The sequence below is a fragment of the Pocillopora damicornis genome, chromosome 11, assembly GCF_964200805.1.
Source record: "Pocillopora damicornis chromosome 11, jaPocDami1.2, whole genome shotgun sequence".
NCBI classification, from domain to species: Eukaryota; Metazoa; Cnidaria; class Anthozoa; order Scleractinia; family Pocilloporidae; genus Pocillopora; species Pocillopora damicornis.
In genome coordinates, this window is record NC_142680.1 from 3050375 (window position 1) to 3066490 (window position 16116).

Below are 16116 nucleotides of genomic sequence, written 5' to 3' on the forward strand. Positions count from 1 at the left end.
CCTTCGTTATCAAGGCAACAAGCCTTTTTATCCATTTCTTCCTTGGTCACATAAAGCTCCGAGAAGGAGCGCTGGCTTCCGAGGGGTACTCTCTCATTCATCTTATTAGCTGCCCAAGTATTCACCATAATTCGCCGGCCATCCATAACACTGTAGTTATTTTCCCATCTGTAACTGTTACTTGCACTGGATATTCTTGGACAGTTCAAAAATCGGTATTTTGGGCGAACGTTAACTTGACTTTGATTTCCGCTTCCTGGAAATATTGCCGGTAGAGCAGCTGCAGGGTTTGTTGTGAGCAAGTGCACAAGTTGAAGATTGTTATCGCCATGTTGGGCGTGGCCTTCATGTACGGGATCCTTTATGTAAGAGTGATCTCTTCCAGTCTGATGACAAGGTCTCTTTATAGGAGTTATCGAGTTCCTGTAAGGAAGATCCATGTAAGATTTCGTTTACAACTGAAATAGAATAATCGCTTTGATCTTTACTTTGTTGGATTTAAATTCCTAAGCATTACGTCATAGAGACGTAACTACTGTTTTTTTTTTTTCGTAAGCGCGTGCAGAATATCAACAGTTTATTTTCTTCTACTATAAACAACTAAAAGAATTTACAAAAATATAATTATAAATAAATAAATAAATAAACAGTACATACAGTAGTGGGACACTCAAAATAACTAAAAAGCTAAAATAGTTGGGTGACCGTAAATATGATAATTAAAAATGTGAGAGTCAGGAAAGAGGCATAACAAATACATTGGTACACATAAATATCATAAATTGGTACAAAAGTAAATATACAGAACAAGAAAAAACTGAAATGTTATGTGGCCCCAGTGCTTTACTTGTACTTAGGCTAGAAATAATATTCTCAACCTCTGTTGGTGATAAATAAAAGCTGTCGCATTGTGAATTTGTTAAATATTCCACAAAGGTTCTATTGCCAGGTTGAATACGCTGTAAGAATCTGCTTTGAGCAGTGAACTCAAGACATATCACATGCAGTCAGCAAAACACGTCCGCCACCTTTGCTGACCGCTGACCACGAATCAAAGATTAGTAGCGATCTAAGGATGGCAGTTTTGAAGAGGCAACTTTTCTACTTCACTCTCGGTGAGTTCTCGTTCTGTAGATGTTATCGTGGCCTCCTTTGCAGCTGTTACTTAATTCATCACGCAACGTGTTCTGATTTTAAGAGTGCATTGCATGACAAAAAAAACAGCGACTGATAAGGAGAGTAATTGTCTCAGAAAGAAAAATCCTACTTTTTAAAATAGACAAACCAAATGAAGATCTTTTGCAAAAACCTTTGGGGAAATGCTTTGAGCTTTTCGTTCATTTTTTGTTTTGTGTCCTAGAACAGAAATATTTAGCTGAGCAGGAAATACGACACAGCGGTCAACTCCGGATGTTGATGCAGCCTGGCCTCCTTCACTCGTCGAGATTATCGCCTGGCGTTTTCCGGTGTTGCTAAGCAATATTTCTTTCACGCGGAGTCATCAAGCGAAGTCACATATATGCATATTGATCTGAAGATATGTAATCTAAAAAACTTATGAATCACGGTTGATGACGGCCAGCGAATATGTCTCAGAAGAAATTTTCTGGGGCACCATTCGGAGTACAGACTTCGAGGTGAGTGCGATTTACCAACGCTACAAGTAAGTTGGTGTCAAAGTTAATTGCGCGCGAGTCTGTTTCTTCGAAATCAATAACTTCATTATACCTATGCCTATTCCTTCTTCATTCTTTATTCTTGAAGCATTATCAAAGAAAGCAAAGGAAGCTTTGAGTTCAGATTTTAAGATCTTAGTAAACTGAAGAATTTCGTGCTTCACTCGTGGTCATGCAATACTCGTTCAGGCTTGTCAACATATTCTGGAATGCACCCAAACAATTAATAGATAAAGTTAATTGACAAGACACAATGATATCGTGTATTGATTAATTTTGAGAGAGCTTTCATCGTTAAAAGTTTTACTCAGTGGGGGCATGTGACATTCTGAACATTTTACCAAGAAAGCCTCCAAAAGAGTTTTGATTTTTTAATTTTTATGGTAAAGTATACACGAGGAAATCACAGTTAAATGTGAAAAAATTTTCTGTAGAGATGCTCAGTAAAAATACGCTCTAATCACACTTTGGGTTTCAATTAATTTTGATTTGCAGGTTTGATGTCGCTGGAATTCACCCAAAAAGCAAAACGCCTGGAACAATAACACAAGTAGCATATGACAAGAAATGCATGCAAGAAGTGGTGGGTTATCTCTTGGTCATTTAAGTAATGCTGCATAAGAATGTACGAGGTCTAACTCCTCTGGGGTGCTTAAACCTTCACTCACTTCAACTGGAGAGCTAAACATTTTATGACAAAATACAACATCTACTGATGTTTTGTTTTGCAATATGCCATCATAAATTCTGCTGAAAATCATCATACAAAGTTTGCCCACAATTTTAATTTTAAGAAATCAGCCAGTCCCAATGCTTATTGGAGATAGCTGCTGGTTGTTACAATAGCTTGATGCTAGAAAAAAAACTATTTCAGAGACTTTCTAAATTGCAGCATGGGTAAGGGAGGGTCATACAAGTGATAAGTTTTTGCTGTTAATTAACAGACAGTTTATTCTTGCACTAGAATCGCCTCCTCGGACCAGGTTCATATAACATTGATGTGGGTGGATTTAATCCCAAGTCTGTTTCTGAAAGATCCTCTGGTCCTGGTAAAGATATGCATTTATTTTTTTTGTCAATGGGTATAAAGATTATTTTCTTTTAAATTTTCATTTTCTATGAAATTATAACTGCCCAGGAAGTGGACAAGTATCCCATGATTCTGTTTGGAAGAACTTGCTGCAAACTATCTGCCACTTCATTTTAGTTGGAAAATCAAGAACTCCACGCTTCCAAGAGATTCTTAATGGCTGCTTATGGACAATTACATAGTAATGAAAGAGATTTAAGTTCAAATTGGATGGTTTAAACTGTAGGTAGTCTTGATTGATATGTGTTCACTTACAGTATTTGTTAGTCTTCTTGTGGATAGATGATGGATACCAATGGTATATTTGGTGATTATCAGTTGATTCATGAAGTCACTCCAGCCAACTGGTTATTGAGAAATTTTCCACCAATAGTCAGCCATTGTCTTGGTAGAGATGTTAGTGGACTGTCAGTCATCTGTCAGTGGCAAACAACAATCTACCAACCATTGACCAACTGTCATCAACTATATCTAGTACTTGATTAGCTGAGGCTTCCCTCATATACATTATTCATGAAATTAATCTTGGCTATACTTAATGTCAATCCTTAGGATGGGAAAGGGCATTTGAAACAGCTCGCCTTGCAAAAATACCTCATCTCTTGTACAAAGAACAATGGGAAAAGAAACAACTACAGGTAACTACATGCAAATGCTTTATGCTAATTTAAACACAAGCTGGATCAATAATTGATGGTTACATCTGGAAAAATGCATATTTTGTGTAAAATGTAAATCTTTGGACTAGACTAAGATAGAATATTTCCTCTCCAATTATTCACCAAATTGTTTCCATTTTATCTGTTGCCTTTAATCTATTAAGAAGTTTGTAGCACAGTTACAATCATTTTACTTTGGATCTAGTTGTTTTACTTGTAATTTTTTCTTATTCAAGTTTTCAACTCTTTTTTACTTCAACAGAAGCAACTTCTTGGTCCTGGGACATACACCATCACTGATTTTATTGATCACATGGGCAAAAAGCCTGGGGGCACAAGAGGTGTTTGTGAAACCAGAGAAGCAAGATTTGATGCCACAAAACTGGTGTGTTACTTGAGTGTCTGGTCAATAATATTAATTGTTATTTGACACTGCCAAATTGTATTAAACCTGTGACCCCCTAGGAGTGAAAAGCACATACTGGTAGTTTCTCCATACAATATCACCCCAAATCACACATTAAGGTAATGAGAATAAAGGAAATGATCACCAACTAGAGAAGCTTTGGATTGTGAAACAAATTCTCCTTATCAGCACCTTAGGGAATGTATAGGGAACATCATGGAGAATATGTATGCTTGTGTTAGGGTGGAAAGGGTTAAAATCCTCTTAGCCAGCATAAGTTATAGAATTCCAGTTCAACATCTAACTGGTCTGTGATGGAAGTTTACATGATCATTTTACCTTACTAGTCAATGTACTTTCAGATCCACCCTCTTTGTGGTGTGCTCAGTCCCTATGCTTTTCTCAAGTCTGGTCTTTGACTCAACTAAAAGGGTGTTGTTAGGGAAGGGGCTATATTTGAGCCTATACGTAATAATTAACCCTTTAACTCCCATGAGTGACCAAAACAGAATTTTTCCTCACAATATCCATACAATATCAAGCAGACAAGGGATGAGAACAAAGAGAAGTATAAAGTAGGGGATTATAAGTTGTTCTAATAACAAATCCTCAGAACTAAAATCATAGGAATTGTATAACAGTCATTAAGGAGAATTACTAAATGAAATCTTGGGATTGAAAGGGTTAAGCATTCCCAAAATGTCTAATTGACGCTGTATTAAGTGTGCAAATACCCACAGATGGCACTAAATTAAAAATTACAGGGAATGCTTTTCTTTTTTATCTTTTGTTTTTGAAATGCTTCAGAGTCATGTGCCAGGGCCAGGAACTTATGGTAAGGGAGGGATACCAAGTGCTGTGATTGAGGAGAAAGTTCAAAAGTCAGTCAGTAATGTAGGAATGCTGGATTCTGGAAAGTCTTACAAGAGGCAACTTCCAGAAGTGGTATGTACACTGCCTATCAATGCTACATTGCTTGGTGAATACCACCAAAAGACTTAACAATTTTTATCTTTGAAATGTTTGAATGTTGGATTCTGGACAGCCTTACAAGTGGCTAGGCAGCTTCCAGAAGTGGTATGTACAATTATCTATTAATGCTATGTTACATTGCTTGGTGAATACCACCAAAATACTTAACAATATTTGTCTTTGAAATGTTTGAATGTTGAATTCTGGACAGCCTTACAAGTGTCTAGGCAGCTGCCAGAAGTGGTACGTATAATTGTCTGTTAATGCTATGCTAAATTGTTTGGTGAATACCACCAAAACACTTATCAATATTCTTCTTTGAAATGTTTGAATAGGGAAGTCATTTGTGTCCTGGACAGTATGAGATGAAGAGTTTCACAGATGAGATGGAGGCAAGAGTGGTTAGCAAAAGAGGACCTTACGATCTGTTCACTGGTGAAAGGAATAAACCCATATCTGTAGGCTACTTTGCTCTTCCGGTAGGAATCTGATAACCTGATTTAAGTGTGAGGTTGACACAAGCTTTGAAAAAAGTGTCTTTAACCCAACATGTATTTTTATCTTTCAGACAAAGCAAAATTTGGGTCCTGGAGAGTATGACTTAAAGTCATTCCTACACGAGCTTCAAGGTAGGCAATTTTACAGGAACTAGTTTATCTGCAGCTCATATATATATATGCATGTTCAGTTGGTTCCAGCAGGCAAGAAACTATTCAGAATTAAAAATGACTTGAACCTCTCCATCCTTAACCTAAACAAGAAACATTATTAACTAATCAGATCATCAGGATGTCTGGATAATGTGAATGGAAACAAAATTGGTTGTTAACTATAAACAGCAGTGTGCTCTGATCGGTTAGATGACAATGAAACAGTGACACAAGAAAATGTTGCATTTACTTACTTAGAGTCATTTTTGACAATCTGAAGGGCTAAGCAAATGAACCAAGGAGAGGGATTTTCATGGACTTTTCATTCCTCAACTTTTTTTTTTCTAGATAAGCATAAGAACCACCATGGAGTCTTCTTGAAGGTGCAGCGTTTCCCGCCATACCCAACCAACAGGATCTATTGTTCAACACTGAATCAATACCCAAGAGACCCTGTAAGTTTTTTTCCATGGTTTGCCAGAGTTGTGATTGGCTAAGATGCTTTTGTATTGCTCGTTTTTTTTTAGTGCAACTTAAGCATGATCATGATCCAAATACAAAGTCAGATCAAGATAGGCCTTCAATGTTTGCAGGCTCAGATATCTTTCTGTTAAGCATCTTTCCATAAAACAAACATGTGCATAACCTTTGAGTATTTTTCGCATTAGACTGACCCAGGACCTGGAAACTACTCACCCCAGGAGCTTACAAAGCCAGAAGCAACTGTCAGACCACCCTTTGGTTCAACTGCTGAAAGATTTGACCGTATTGCCAGAAGATTCTTCCTTGGAAGCACAGTACGTCTCTACACCCTCGTAGGAAGAAGAGTTAGCAATTAAGTGCCAACATTCAGTAAACACAGCTCAAAAGAAAGTCATGTTCACCCCTAGCATTGCATTTGTCATTATAGGTGGAACTATAGCTTTTTCTATAGCAGGAGCTGGCCAGAGAAGGAAGGAGTCATTTTATGCTGGTTTACTCTTGTTTGGAATTGAGCAATAACTTCCTATTTGTAAAATAAAAATGAAACAATTCCAAGCAAATTTTTTAAGGATTGATAGACAGCAACATGGATTTAGTTACTCTGATCATGCCTGGTGGTCTTGAATATAGCTTTTATAATCAGGTGCTACTAATCCAAAGTGAATATTTCAAAGGAAAATTCTTGTTTCTTTTTTTCACTATCTCAATTTAGGCAGCCAATGGGCTAATGTTGATGAAAATCTCATTGCAGGTTCTATTCTACACGAGTGACCTTAACCGTTTACTTTTAATCAATTTTCAGAATCCTGTTGGTCCTGGGCGTTATGATGTGGATCGCTATGACAAAGCACAGCACAATAATGGACACAGAAGTGCTTTTAACTCTAAAACCAAGAGATACGACCTCATACGGGACAAATACTTAACGTTAGTATACTATGCAAACACATTTAGTACCCTTCCCTATTTCACTTTGATGATATCTATACATGTACAATGTAATTTCAACTTCGGCATGACAGCACAAATATTTGATCACTGTTGGATGAGCTGTTGAACTTTGTAACCGCTCCTGTTATCTGTGTTGTTAGTGCTCTCTAGGTCTATGTTAGTTCACTATACTCTATAGAGCTAAAAGCTCTAAAATTCCATTGTGATTTGGAATCTTTTTCAGTGCTACGTCAAAAAAATTTACGCCCAATTAATCTGCATATATTCATCATTCTCTATGTGTCATGATACATGAACATGCCCCACATTTGCACACAGCCCTTTTCAATAGAGCTGTGAACCTAAATCTTAAGAAATCACTGCACCCAATTAGAGCAAAGGAAAATCATACAAGGAGCCAATGAGAATTCAAAAGCAAAACCGAACACACCTGCTGAAGTGTAAAGAGAATGCTAGGGAGCAAGAAGCGTTTGGTTTATTTCACATCTGATTGGTTGAGAGATTGGCAGGAGCTTTGCTGACCTATCACAGGGTGTAGTAAAGCAAAACCCCAACAAAGCCCACATTACTTGTAACACTTAATCTGAAATAACTCTGAATGCAATATTTCGGGACTGAAAGGAATCTTAATGTGAATCATATTTTGTTTCTTCAGGGAAAGGATCAAATCACGAGAGGTTGACAAGGTTTTCATGGTCCCTATTGATGCACAATAAAATTACCTATAGCAAGCATGTCAAGCAATGGTACTTCAAAATTCGATTTGAAATTGCTCACCAATAAATCAAAGAAGAATTGAATGTATTTGGCAGCGAATAGCACATTTCTCAGTGCACCACTTTTTGTAAATCAAAAATTCAGCTTGTATGTTTGGGAGCACAAGTTTTGGATGTTTTATTCTGGGGGAGAAGAACAATGGTCAGTCATTTTTTCCCTCCTAATGTGTGTTATATTTTTTTTACACAAATCAATTTCTACAAAGTGTTTTTATCCTAATAATATTTTGGTATTGGTTTCCATAACCATTTCTCATGAAACAATTTATAACACTGTAAATGATATAAAGGTATCACATGAATTTCAACATGTTAACAGTATGTCATCAGGAGTGCAGAATCTTCATTTAGTTTTCTTATGAAGCGTTCCTTATTATCAGCAAATACATCAAATTGTAATGGAAGCTCTAAGCTTCAAGTGTAATGAATAAAGTCGTTTTCTTTTCTATATTTGGTATAGTTGTGTCAGAGTCAGGTGGGAAGTGGGCAGTGTGATGATGGGACAGAACAAAATCAGACTTAATTGCAATTTTTTTCCCATATTCATCTCATTTTCTGGTACCACAAGAAACTGATTCTTGAAGAAAAATCTGAATAGCATGTGGAACCAACAAACTTAAGATAAAAAATAAACAAACAAAATTGAAAACAAGTTGCAAAGAGATTCTGCATAAAATTTTTCCACAAATGATAGTTGCTGTCAGAAGAAACTTTGAGACCCATCCCTTTATGAAGAATTCCAATACAATTTTCCAGTTTGAAACAAGAAAATGAAGTTTAGATCAACTGTATTTATGTCATTTCTACTCTTAAAAGTATTTATTTCTCAGTCCAAAGTGGCACTAGCATACTGTTAACTTTCTGAATTCTATGATCAGGTTTCCTTCTTCCTTACCTTAAAAATGAGCTTAAATACTAAAGTTACTTGGTCTAAGAGCATTTCTTTCTTTGCTCTACTAATACAACAAGGATACAGTAGTTTCTATTATCTTTTTTTCTGCATTTTTTCCTATTTATTTCTATTTCCAGTTAGGAAAACCATAGTGTGTTAGGTAAATCGTCAACACTAAAATGGATACATGTAAGTTGCTGCGAATTATCACTATAATGTTGTGGAAGCTATCTTTTGTTGTTTTTTTTTAATTTTGACACCTTTCCCTATCCCTACAGTTGTTGACCACAGATTGGATGGCATGCTCATCAGGAGCAATTTGAGGAACAAAAATTAAGTGTTCCTTTGAAATTTGTGTTTCTTATAAGTATTTATTTCTCAGTCCAAAGTGGCACAGTTAACTTTCTGAATTCTATGATCAGGTTTCCTTCTTCCTAACCTAAAATGAGCTTAAATACTAAAAGTTACTTGGTCCCAGAGCATTTCTTTCTTTGCTGGACTGATACAACAAGGTTACAGTCGTTTCTATTGTCTTTTTTTCTGCATTTTTTTCTATTTAATCACATTAGGAAAATCATAGTGTGTTAGGTAAATTGTCGACACCTAAATGGATACATGTAAGTTGCTGCAAATTATCACTATAATGTTGTGGAAGCTATCTTTTGTTGTTTTTTTTTTTAATTTGAAATCTTTTGACACCTTTCCCTATCCCTACAGTTGTTGACCACAGATTGGATGGCATGCTCATCAGGAGCAATTTGAGGAACAAAAATTAAGTCTTCTTTGGAAATTTGAAATCAAAAGCATCATTCCTTAGCAGTAAAACAAGAACTCTATCAATCATATCTAATTACTAATCAGAATCCCTTTCGCACAACATTCATTTGTTTCTTGTTTCATACATCTGAACCTGATCCTCCTAAATTTGGTACACTAGCTGTTTTGGAAAGTGTCTAATCCAGCTGGGTTCTTTCCTTTACCTGGAAAAACAAATATATAGTTTATATCAAGGAGGTTATCTCTTTAAGGGCAGCTGGTAAACGTCTCTTCACACACGGCTGAAAATTTCAGCCATTATGCAGGCTTAATCTGGCCGAAAATTTAACACTTTGAAACCTTTATCACAGAAGGCTATTTAGAAAATGTATAACCCTGTCACTCTCACAAGTGACCAAGACAGAAATTCACCTTACAGTATCAATACAAAATCACACAGGTAGGTGATGAGAATAAAGAAAAACATCGATTATGGCATTATTAGTTGATCCAATAACAAATTCTCTGAACTAATATCATGAGAACTGTATGGCAGACAGTAAGGAGAATTACTTAAGAGATCTTGGGAATGAAAGGGATAAAAGAACTTGGCTTCATCTTTTTAATCCTCAGCCATATTTGCATACATGCCATAGACATTTAGTTACTAATGAGGGCTTCTCTATGGAATATTAAAACCAAACCTAAATATCATCATAGGATGAAATGATCAAGAACACTGCTGCTTTCCATAGGGTTGAATACCAATAGAATAATCTAAGATCACCAAGCATAAATATGTGTTGTTTCTTTTGGTAAGGTACCGATTTTACTTTGGCAACGACTCAATCTATGCAGTAGTACAGCTAAGTGAGTACCACATGGTCAAGGAAATGTGGAATATAGACTAGCAACCCAGCCAGCAGTATCAGGACTTCTAAGAACTTTATGAAAACACTACAAAAGAATTGGCACTTTTTTTGGTCCCTCATCTCATGCGCAAAATTTTGTCTTAAAAGAAAGGCTAGCAAGACAGTTTACTAACCTTGCGTATGATCTTGTTACATCTGTTCCAAATTCTCAAAAGTGACGTCATCTCCAATAAGGACAAAGGGGGCCCAATTACATGGGGACTGGAATTTTTCAGAGAGCCGAAGAGCAGTTGTGGCCTGGTGAACAGCTTCACTTGCCTTTTTACCAAGTTTTAAATGCTGGTAAAACTTGCGCATGAATTCCAGGGTAGCGTTGTCATCAACAGCCCACAGGGTGGCAAGAACTGACCTCGCTCCAGCACCAAGAAAAGCTCGAGCGATTCCAATGACACCTTCGGCTCGGATATCTCCAGTTGCACTGTGACAGCAGCTTAGAACGACAAGTTTAGCTCGCACCTTTGCATTCTGCACTTCGGCCATTGTAAGGACAACATCTTCTTCGTCAAGTACTGGCTTGCGTTTTTCTGGGGGCGGAGCGAATGCAATTTCACCAGTTAAAGAATTTCCGTGTGCAGCAATATGGACCAGGGCTGCCGTGTCAAGATTTTCAAGGAAACGTGCTTTTGTAGCTTCTTCTCCCAATAGGGGTTTAACACCAAACAATCTAGCGATTTCTTGAGCTTCTTCGTTTGCATGCTCCAGTCTTGTGATGAATTCTGTAATCTTCTTTGCTTTAAAGGACACTAAGCCAACATCTGGATCCCCAACAATTACAGCTCCCTTTTGATTATGGAAGTTGGGCGGACACTCAAAAATTGCCTTCATAATTGTCAAGGATGGTAATAATCTTATTCGGTGCTGCGCCCCTAGGCTTTGGTTGTTTTCATTTCGAAGCGCTGCCCAAGGAATCCTATGAAGCTCAGCATCAGGAACAATAATGAGGTCTGTGGTTGCTTGGTCAGGTAACGTGCGGGAAAACAACACATCATAGAGTTTCTCTAATGCACTTGATCGATCTTTTTGAGTGATCCGCTTCGATGGAGGGCAACACAGCGGGTCGCCATCCGTTTTTTGCCCATCTTCATCGTTTTCTTGATTCTGAAGAGGACGTGTGTTTCCTCTCGATGGCAATGAGCGATCTTCACATTTCACAGGGTTTTCTTTAATTTTCATTTCTAAAAGCGCCTCGTCTAACAGACTCTTCCAGTCGGTAGCCTCCCCCAAAAACTGAGGAGCACCATTTGCTTGAATACTCCATACTACAACATTTTCCTTTCCAGTTCCAGACAGAGCATAGTAGATTATCTGGCCTCCCAGACGAGACACAACTTCACGGAGGCTTCCTCCATTGAGTGCTTCTCTTTTTCCTTCCTTTGGATTATGAAGACCGTATGATACAACCATCATGTCAGCAAGCGCAGCAGAACGTGCTCGCTCGCTGACTAGTAGTGCTTCCTCGTACTTTTCTCGCTGAAGAAGACACTGCGTGTAGAGACGGTAAGCAGTAGCTTGCACGTTACTAAGAGAGATCTTGTATATGTCCTTCTCAAAGAGAAGTCGTCTTACTTCCGCATACAATTCAGTGCATTTTTCCAAGTGATCACAGGCCGTTTCAAACTCTTTAGACTTTGAATAAGAAATGCCAAGGTCATGGTGACATGAACCCATCTTGTCTAAGCTTTTCATCTTCTCAGCAAAACATAAAGCTTTTTTCTGAAATTCAATGGCTTTGGAAAGTTCATCCAATTTCCAGTAAATCTTTCCAAGATTTAGGCATCCTGTCATCTCACCAGCTATTTCTCCTATGGAGTTGGAAATAGAGATTTGCTTTTCATTATGTTTTATCGCTTGCTTAAAATTTTCCATGCGGTAATTGACCATTCCAATGTTGCCATGAGCGGTTGCTTCTCCTTGCTTTTCTTCCAAGGTTTCACAGAGTGAGAGATGTTGCAAATGACACTGAAGCTCTTTTTGATAATCTCCTACTCGGTTGTAAACAGTTCCTAGATTTCCAAGCATCTGTCCCAACATGCGCTGGTCTCCAACCTCTTCAGCAAAGGGTACAGCTTCTTCGTATAACTTTACAGCCTCTGTATACATACCAAGGGCTTGAAAAGCATTTCCTAAATTGGCATATGAGGCACCTTGAAGTGGCTTATCTTTTATTGAAAGGGCAATACTGAGACTTTGCTGATAGCAATCAATCGCCTCGTTGTAATTACCAAATTCAAAATGAATGTTGCCCACCTTCTCAACCGATCTCCCTTCACCTCCCTTATTTTCTAGTTCCTTGTTTATTGCAAGATTGAATTGATGATGTTTCAAGGCCTTTTCTAGGTCTCCGAGAGAGTAGTATATGCTTCCCAGGTAGGCATTAGCAAGGCCTTCCGCTGCCTTGTCACCGATCGACTTTGAAATTTCCAAGAACTTGTTTTGCATGAAAATCGCTTTTTCAAAATTTCCTAGGGATCTGTGAGTGTTTCCGAGGAAACCATACGCAAAGCCCTCGGTGGTTTTATCGCCAATTTCTTGCGATAGCTGTAATAACTTTTCAAGATTTTTCTGTGATTCTCTGTTTTCTCCAAGGGAGTGTTGCGCTCTTCCAATTTTTCCAATGGCATTTGCTTGTGCTGGCTTGTTGTTGAGACTGTTTGCGATACGAAGGTAGGCTTCATAATTTTCAATTGCTTTTCTTGTGTCTCCTTGACAATGGTAAACATCACCAAGAGCCCCCAGGGCCCTTCCCTCGGTAAACTTGTCTCCGATTCCTCTCGAAATGTCTAACTGCTCTCGATAAAGTGTAAACGCTTTTATGTAATCTCCCTTCGATAAATGAACATTACCGAGATTTCCAAGGGCTGCAGCCTGACTTTTCTTCCGATTGACTTCTCTTGCCAATGTTAAATGCTTCTCGCTGTGGAGAATGGATAGTGGATAATGTCTTGTCTTGTAATACGCGGCTCCCAAACCTCCATTGGACTGGGCTATTGCTGCTTTATCGTCAAGATCGGTGGCAACTGTAAGACTTTCCGTTAAGAACTTGGTAGCGTTTGTGTAGTCACCAAGCTCTGTAAAAGTGGTGCCCATTTCATACAGGCATTTCCACCTTTGCTTCTGGTCATCAGTGGTAGAAATAGCGTCTAAGGATTTCTTGTGGGATTCAAGGCCTCTTTTCAAGTCTCCTAACTTTGAGTAGGCAGTACCAACAAAGGAATTAGCTAATGCTTCAAGATCTTTCCGACCTACCTCTTCGGAAAGGGCAAGGCATTTCTGCGCGTAAGAAAGAGATTCGTCAAAACTATCCATAGAGAGCAAAACTTCAGCAAGGTTGCCGCAAATTTCGGCCTCTGAATCTTTGTTCGATGCCTCTTGCGCTAAGAGTAACGCTTGTTTCAACATTTCCGCCGCCTGCTCGTAATTACTAAAATGCTCTCCGCTGTTCTGAATCTCTCGGGCTTTGGAAAGAAGATTTAAAATCTGACCTTGCTTTACTGACGATTCGTTCAGACGTCTTTGAGAACTGTGATCATCACTTCCATTTCCTTCCATGGTGGTATCTGAAACGGTAAATGTGAGAGCTATACTCATCTGCATAAAACGTATTTTGGTATCCAGTTCTTTCCATTGGATGGCATTCCATCCGGTCTTTTACAATTCAAGCCTCCATGATTGGAAATCACGCCAGAATTTCTTAAGGTGTAAATAGCAAAAAGTATGCTGAGGAAGAAAGGATAAACTCTCTCAAGAGACAACCAGCAGGCATCTTAGAAACTTAGATTTAACAGTTCATTTTAAAACGAACGCAGTGTTTCTCTAAAGAAAAAACCACGGAAGTATTTTATACCTCTAAGAAGCTTTTATTTTAACGTACGTCTTTGTTTCATTAACAGCCGACTTTGTCAGACCATCACAGTTTGTTTTTGCTCATTCGTATAAACCAACTGAGGGAAATGTAATTTAAAACCAGACTTCGCTCATGCACCTTTATTAGGAATCTTGCAAGGTTTGTCTTCCTACTTGTTAATTCCTTTTCCTTTCCCTTCCATGTTATTTTGAAACCTTAGCTTTTCATTAGTGAAGGATAATAAGGATAGAAAGTGCAGAGAAAGTATTTTATCTATGGTCACTGCCTTTTGGTCGACGATCTTTCGTACATTTATTTGTTATTTGTATTCTCCGTCTTGCTTTCCAAATCTGGTTCATTTTTTTTGACAGTGATGTGCTCTCTCGGCCTTAATAGCACTTGGCATAAGCTTCAAGAACACCTATCCGTAGTTTCTAGTGGACTACTCGTTTTACCTTCTCAGTCATCGTTTTCTTCCGAACTTAGAGCTCGTTTTAGCTTGAAAAGATTCCGTGTAACAGCGGCCATGACCTCGATCGAAAGGTAAACAGTCGAAACAAGCGAGTGGTAATGAATAGTCGGACGAATTGACGTCATATCTAAGCTAATTAGCTACTCAAAATGGCGGCGCGCTTTGACTACTTTGAAGTGGATTTTCATTTGGATCACAGCAATTTTTGATGCTAAAAAAACGGTAGCTAACGCGGCTTAGTGTAAACTATTTATTGGTGGTTACAAAAGATATTCAATTTTAAGAGTGACCCTGTCCTTTAACAAACAAATGTTTTTCCTTCGCAAGCATATCAAAGGTAACCTTCACAAAATAATTCTCACACAAATCACAAACTGGTGACCTCTCGGCTATTAAAGCAAAGAGAATTTCTATAAATTGGAGGACGTTAATGTCAGTTTACCACTTGATATTACCTAAGCAATCAGGGGCCCATAAAAACCGAAAATGAATATTTATAATAATCAATTTAATGACGTTTCTTCAGTCGATGCCAGAGGAAAGGCCCCTAAAGTAATTAAGAAAACTATCACTCATATTCGAAAATATATACCCTCTCGTTTACGTTTTTGAGAGATTTATACTGAAGACTTTGAAAAATCACTAATAGCAAAACATGCTATGCGACTGCCTTCGCTGGCGATGGCGGGTTTAATTTACAGTTGACTGAGGTTCAAACTCTTTAAAGGTTTTTTTTTTCTTAAAAGTTTAAGAGAATAAAAATGAATTATAGGATTATATTATGCTTTTTTGTCGCAGATGGAACATGAACAGATGTTGATGTTGTTGAACGATTAGTTGCAACACTATCACTTCCGGCTTTCAACAGCTCACTATCCATGCTGCGTGAAAAGGAACGAGATTCAAACGTATTTTTCGTTTCATCTGGAACCCGGGAAAAGTAAATCAATTTATTCCTTACTCAGTACTGCTTCTATGAGAGGGTCAATTGTAATTTACCCACGAAATTACTTTCTATTTTCAACTACGTATCTATTCCAAACAAAAAGGGAACGCACTGCTTCGCTTTCGAATAACCCGCACAATGGGCTTAACAAACAAACAAAAAGTATCGCCTTTCCTCTACTTGCGCTACAGTTTTTCTTTTTCATTGAGTACGTATACAGGTGGAGGCAGTAAAACTGACTTACCCCTGCGATTTGTCTCTTAAAGCGTATGGTATACTTTACCAGCTTTAAAACAGGTAGTACGGGTCTGTCTCGGCTTATTTTCCTTTATCATTAGCTTCCAGTCTCTCCCGGTTGATGGCCTTGACCAAGTGACGTTATGTGCATAACTAATCGGGTATATTTTGCATATGGTCACGAAATTTCTGCGAAATGACGGAAGAGGCTTTCTTTCGAGTAACTTGAAATCGTAGCAATTAATCTGTTAAGAGACGTTAATTTCTGACTCTTAAAGTCCTATTGTCTAATTAATCGTGGTCAGATTCCTCAACCAGTTGAGTAAGTTCAGTAGTTCCCTAATACCAAAGTGTTTGTTCAATGACGTACAGAA

General features: G+C 38.0%; 2 protein-coding genes across 4 annotated transcripts; one reads left to right on the forward strand and one right to left on the reverse strand.

The window, feature by feature from the left end:
* Nucleotides 1–934: 934 nt before the first annotated feature.
* LOC113667338 (ciliary microtubule-associated protein 2) lies at nucleotides 935–8111 on the forward strand. Of its 2 annotated transcripts, none has more exons than XM_089187655.1 (13): nucleotides 935–1115; nucleotides 1361–1637; nucleotides 2172–2259; nucleotides 2641–2725; nucleotides 3319–3404; nucleotides 3688–3810; nucleotides 4639–4776; nucleotides 5139–5282; nucleotides 5372–5432; nucleotides 5802–5908; nucleotides 6122–6250; nucleotides 6739–6863; nucleotides 7543–8111. In XM_089187655.1, the coding sequence occupies exons 2-13, from the start codon at nucleotides 1588–1590 to the stop codon at nucleotides 7601–7603; spliced, it is 1197 nt and encodes a 398-aa protein (XP_089043781.1). In that variant the 5' UTR covers nucleotides 935–1115; nucleotides 1361–1587; the 3' UTR covers nucleotides 7604–8111. The 2 variants fall into 2 exon arrangements, with proteins under 2 accessions (XP_089043781.1, XP_089043783.1); XM_089187657.1 differs by having other exon boundaries at nucleotides 949–1115; nucleotides 1366–1637.
* On the reverse strand, nucleotides 8100–15865 carry LOC113667336 (uncharacterized). 2 transcript variants are annotated; one of them, XM_089187645.1, is made up of 3 exons: nucleotides 15750–15865; nucleotides 10357–13800; nucleotides 8100–9535 (listed from the first exon to the last, which is right to left on the reverse strand). In XM_089187645.1, exon 2 carries the CDS (start codon nucleotides 13790–13792, stop codon nucleotides 10373–10375), a length of 3420 nt encoding a protein of 1139 aa, XP_089043771.1. In that variant the 5' UTR covers nucleotides 13793–13800; nucleotides 15750–15865; the 3' UTR covers nucleotides 8100–9535; nucleotides 10357–10372. The 2 variants fall into 2 exon arrangements, with proteins under 2 accessions (XP_089043771.1, XP_089043772.1); XM_089187646.1 differs by having other exon boundaries at nucleotides 9089–9535; nucleotides 14543–15835.
* Nucleotides 15866–16116: the final 251 nt, after the last annotated feature.

Bases quoted from the DNA above. Each gene is read 5' to 3' on its own strand.
- LOC113667338 (XM_089187655.1), top strand. From the start codon at position 1,588: ATGTCTCAGAAGAAATTTTCTGGGGCACCATTCGGAGTACAGACTTCG. The intron at 2,726-3,318 runs GTAAAGATATGC...GTCAATCCTTAG, and splicing joins TGAAAGATCCTCTGGTCCTG to GATGGGAAAGGGCATTTGAA. The intron at 3,405-3,687 runs GTAACTACATGC...TTACTTCAACAG, and splicing joins GGGAAAAGAAACAACTACAG to AAGCAACTTCTTGGTCCTGG.
- LOC113667336 (XM_089187645.1), bottom strand. From the start codon at position 13,792: ATGGAAGGAAATGGAAGTGATGATCACAGTTCTCAAAGACGTCTGAAC.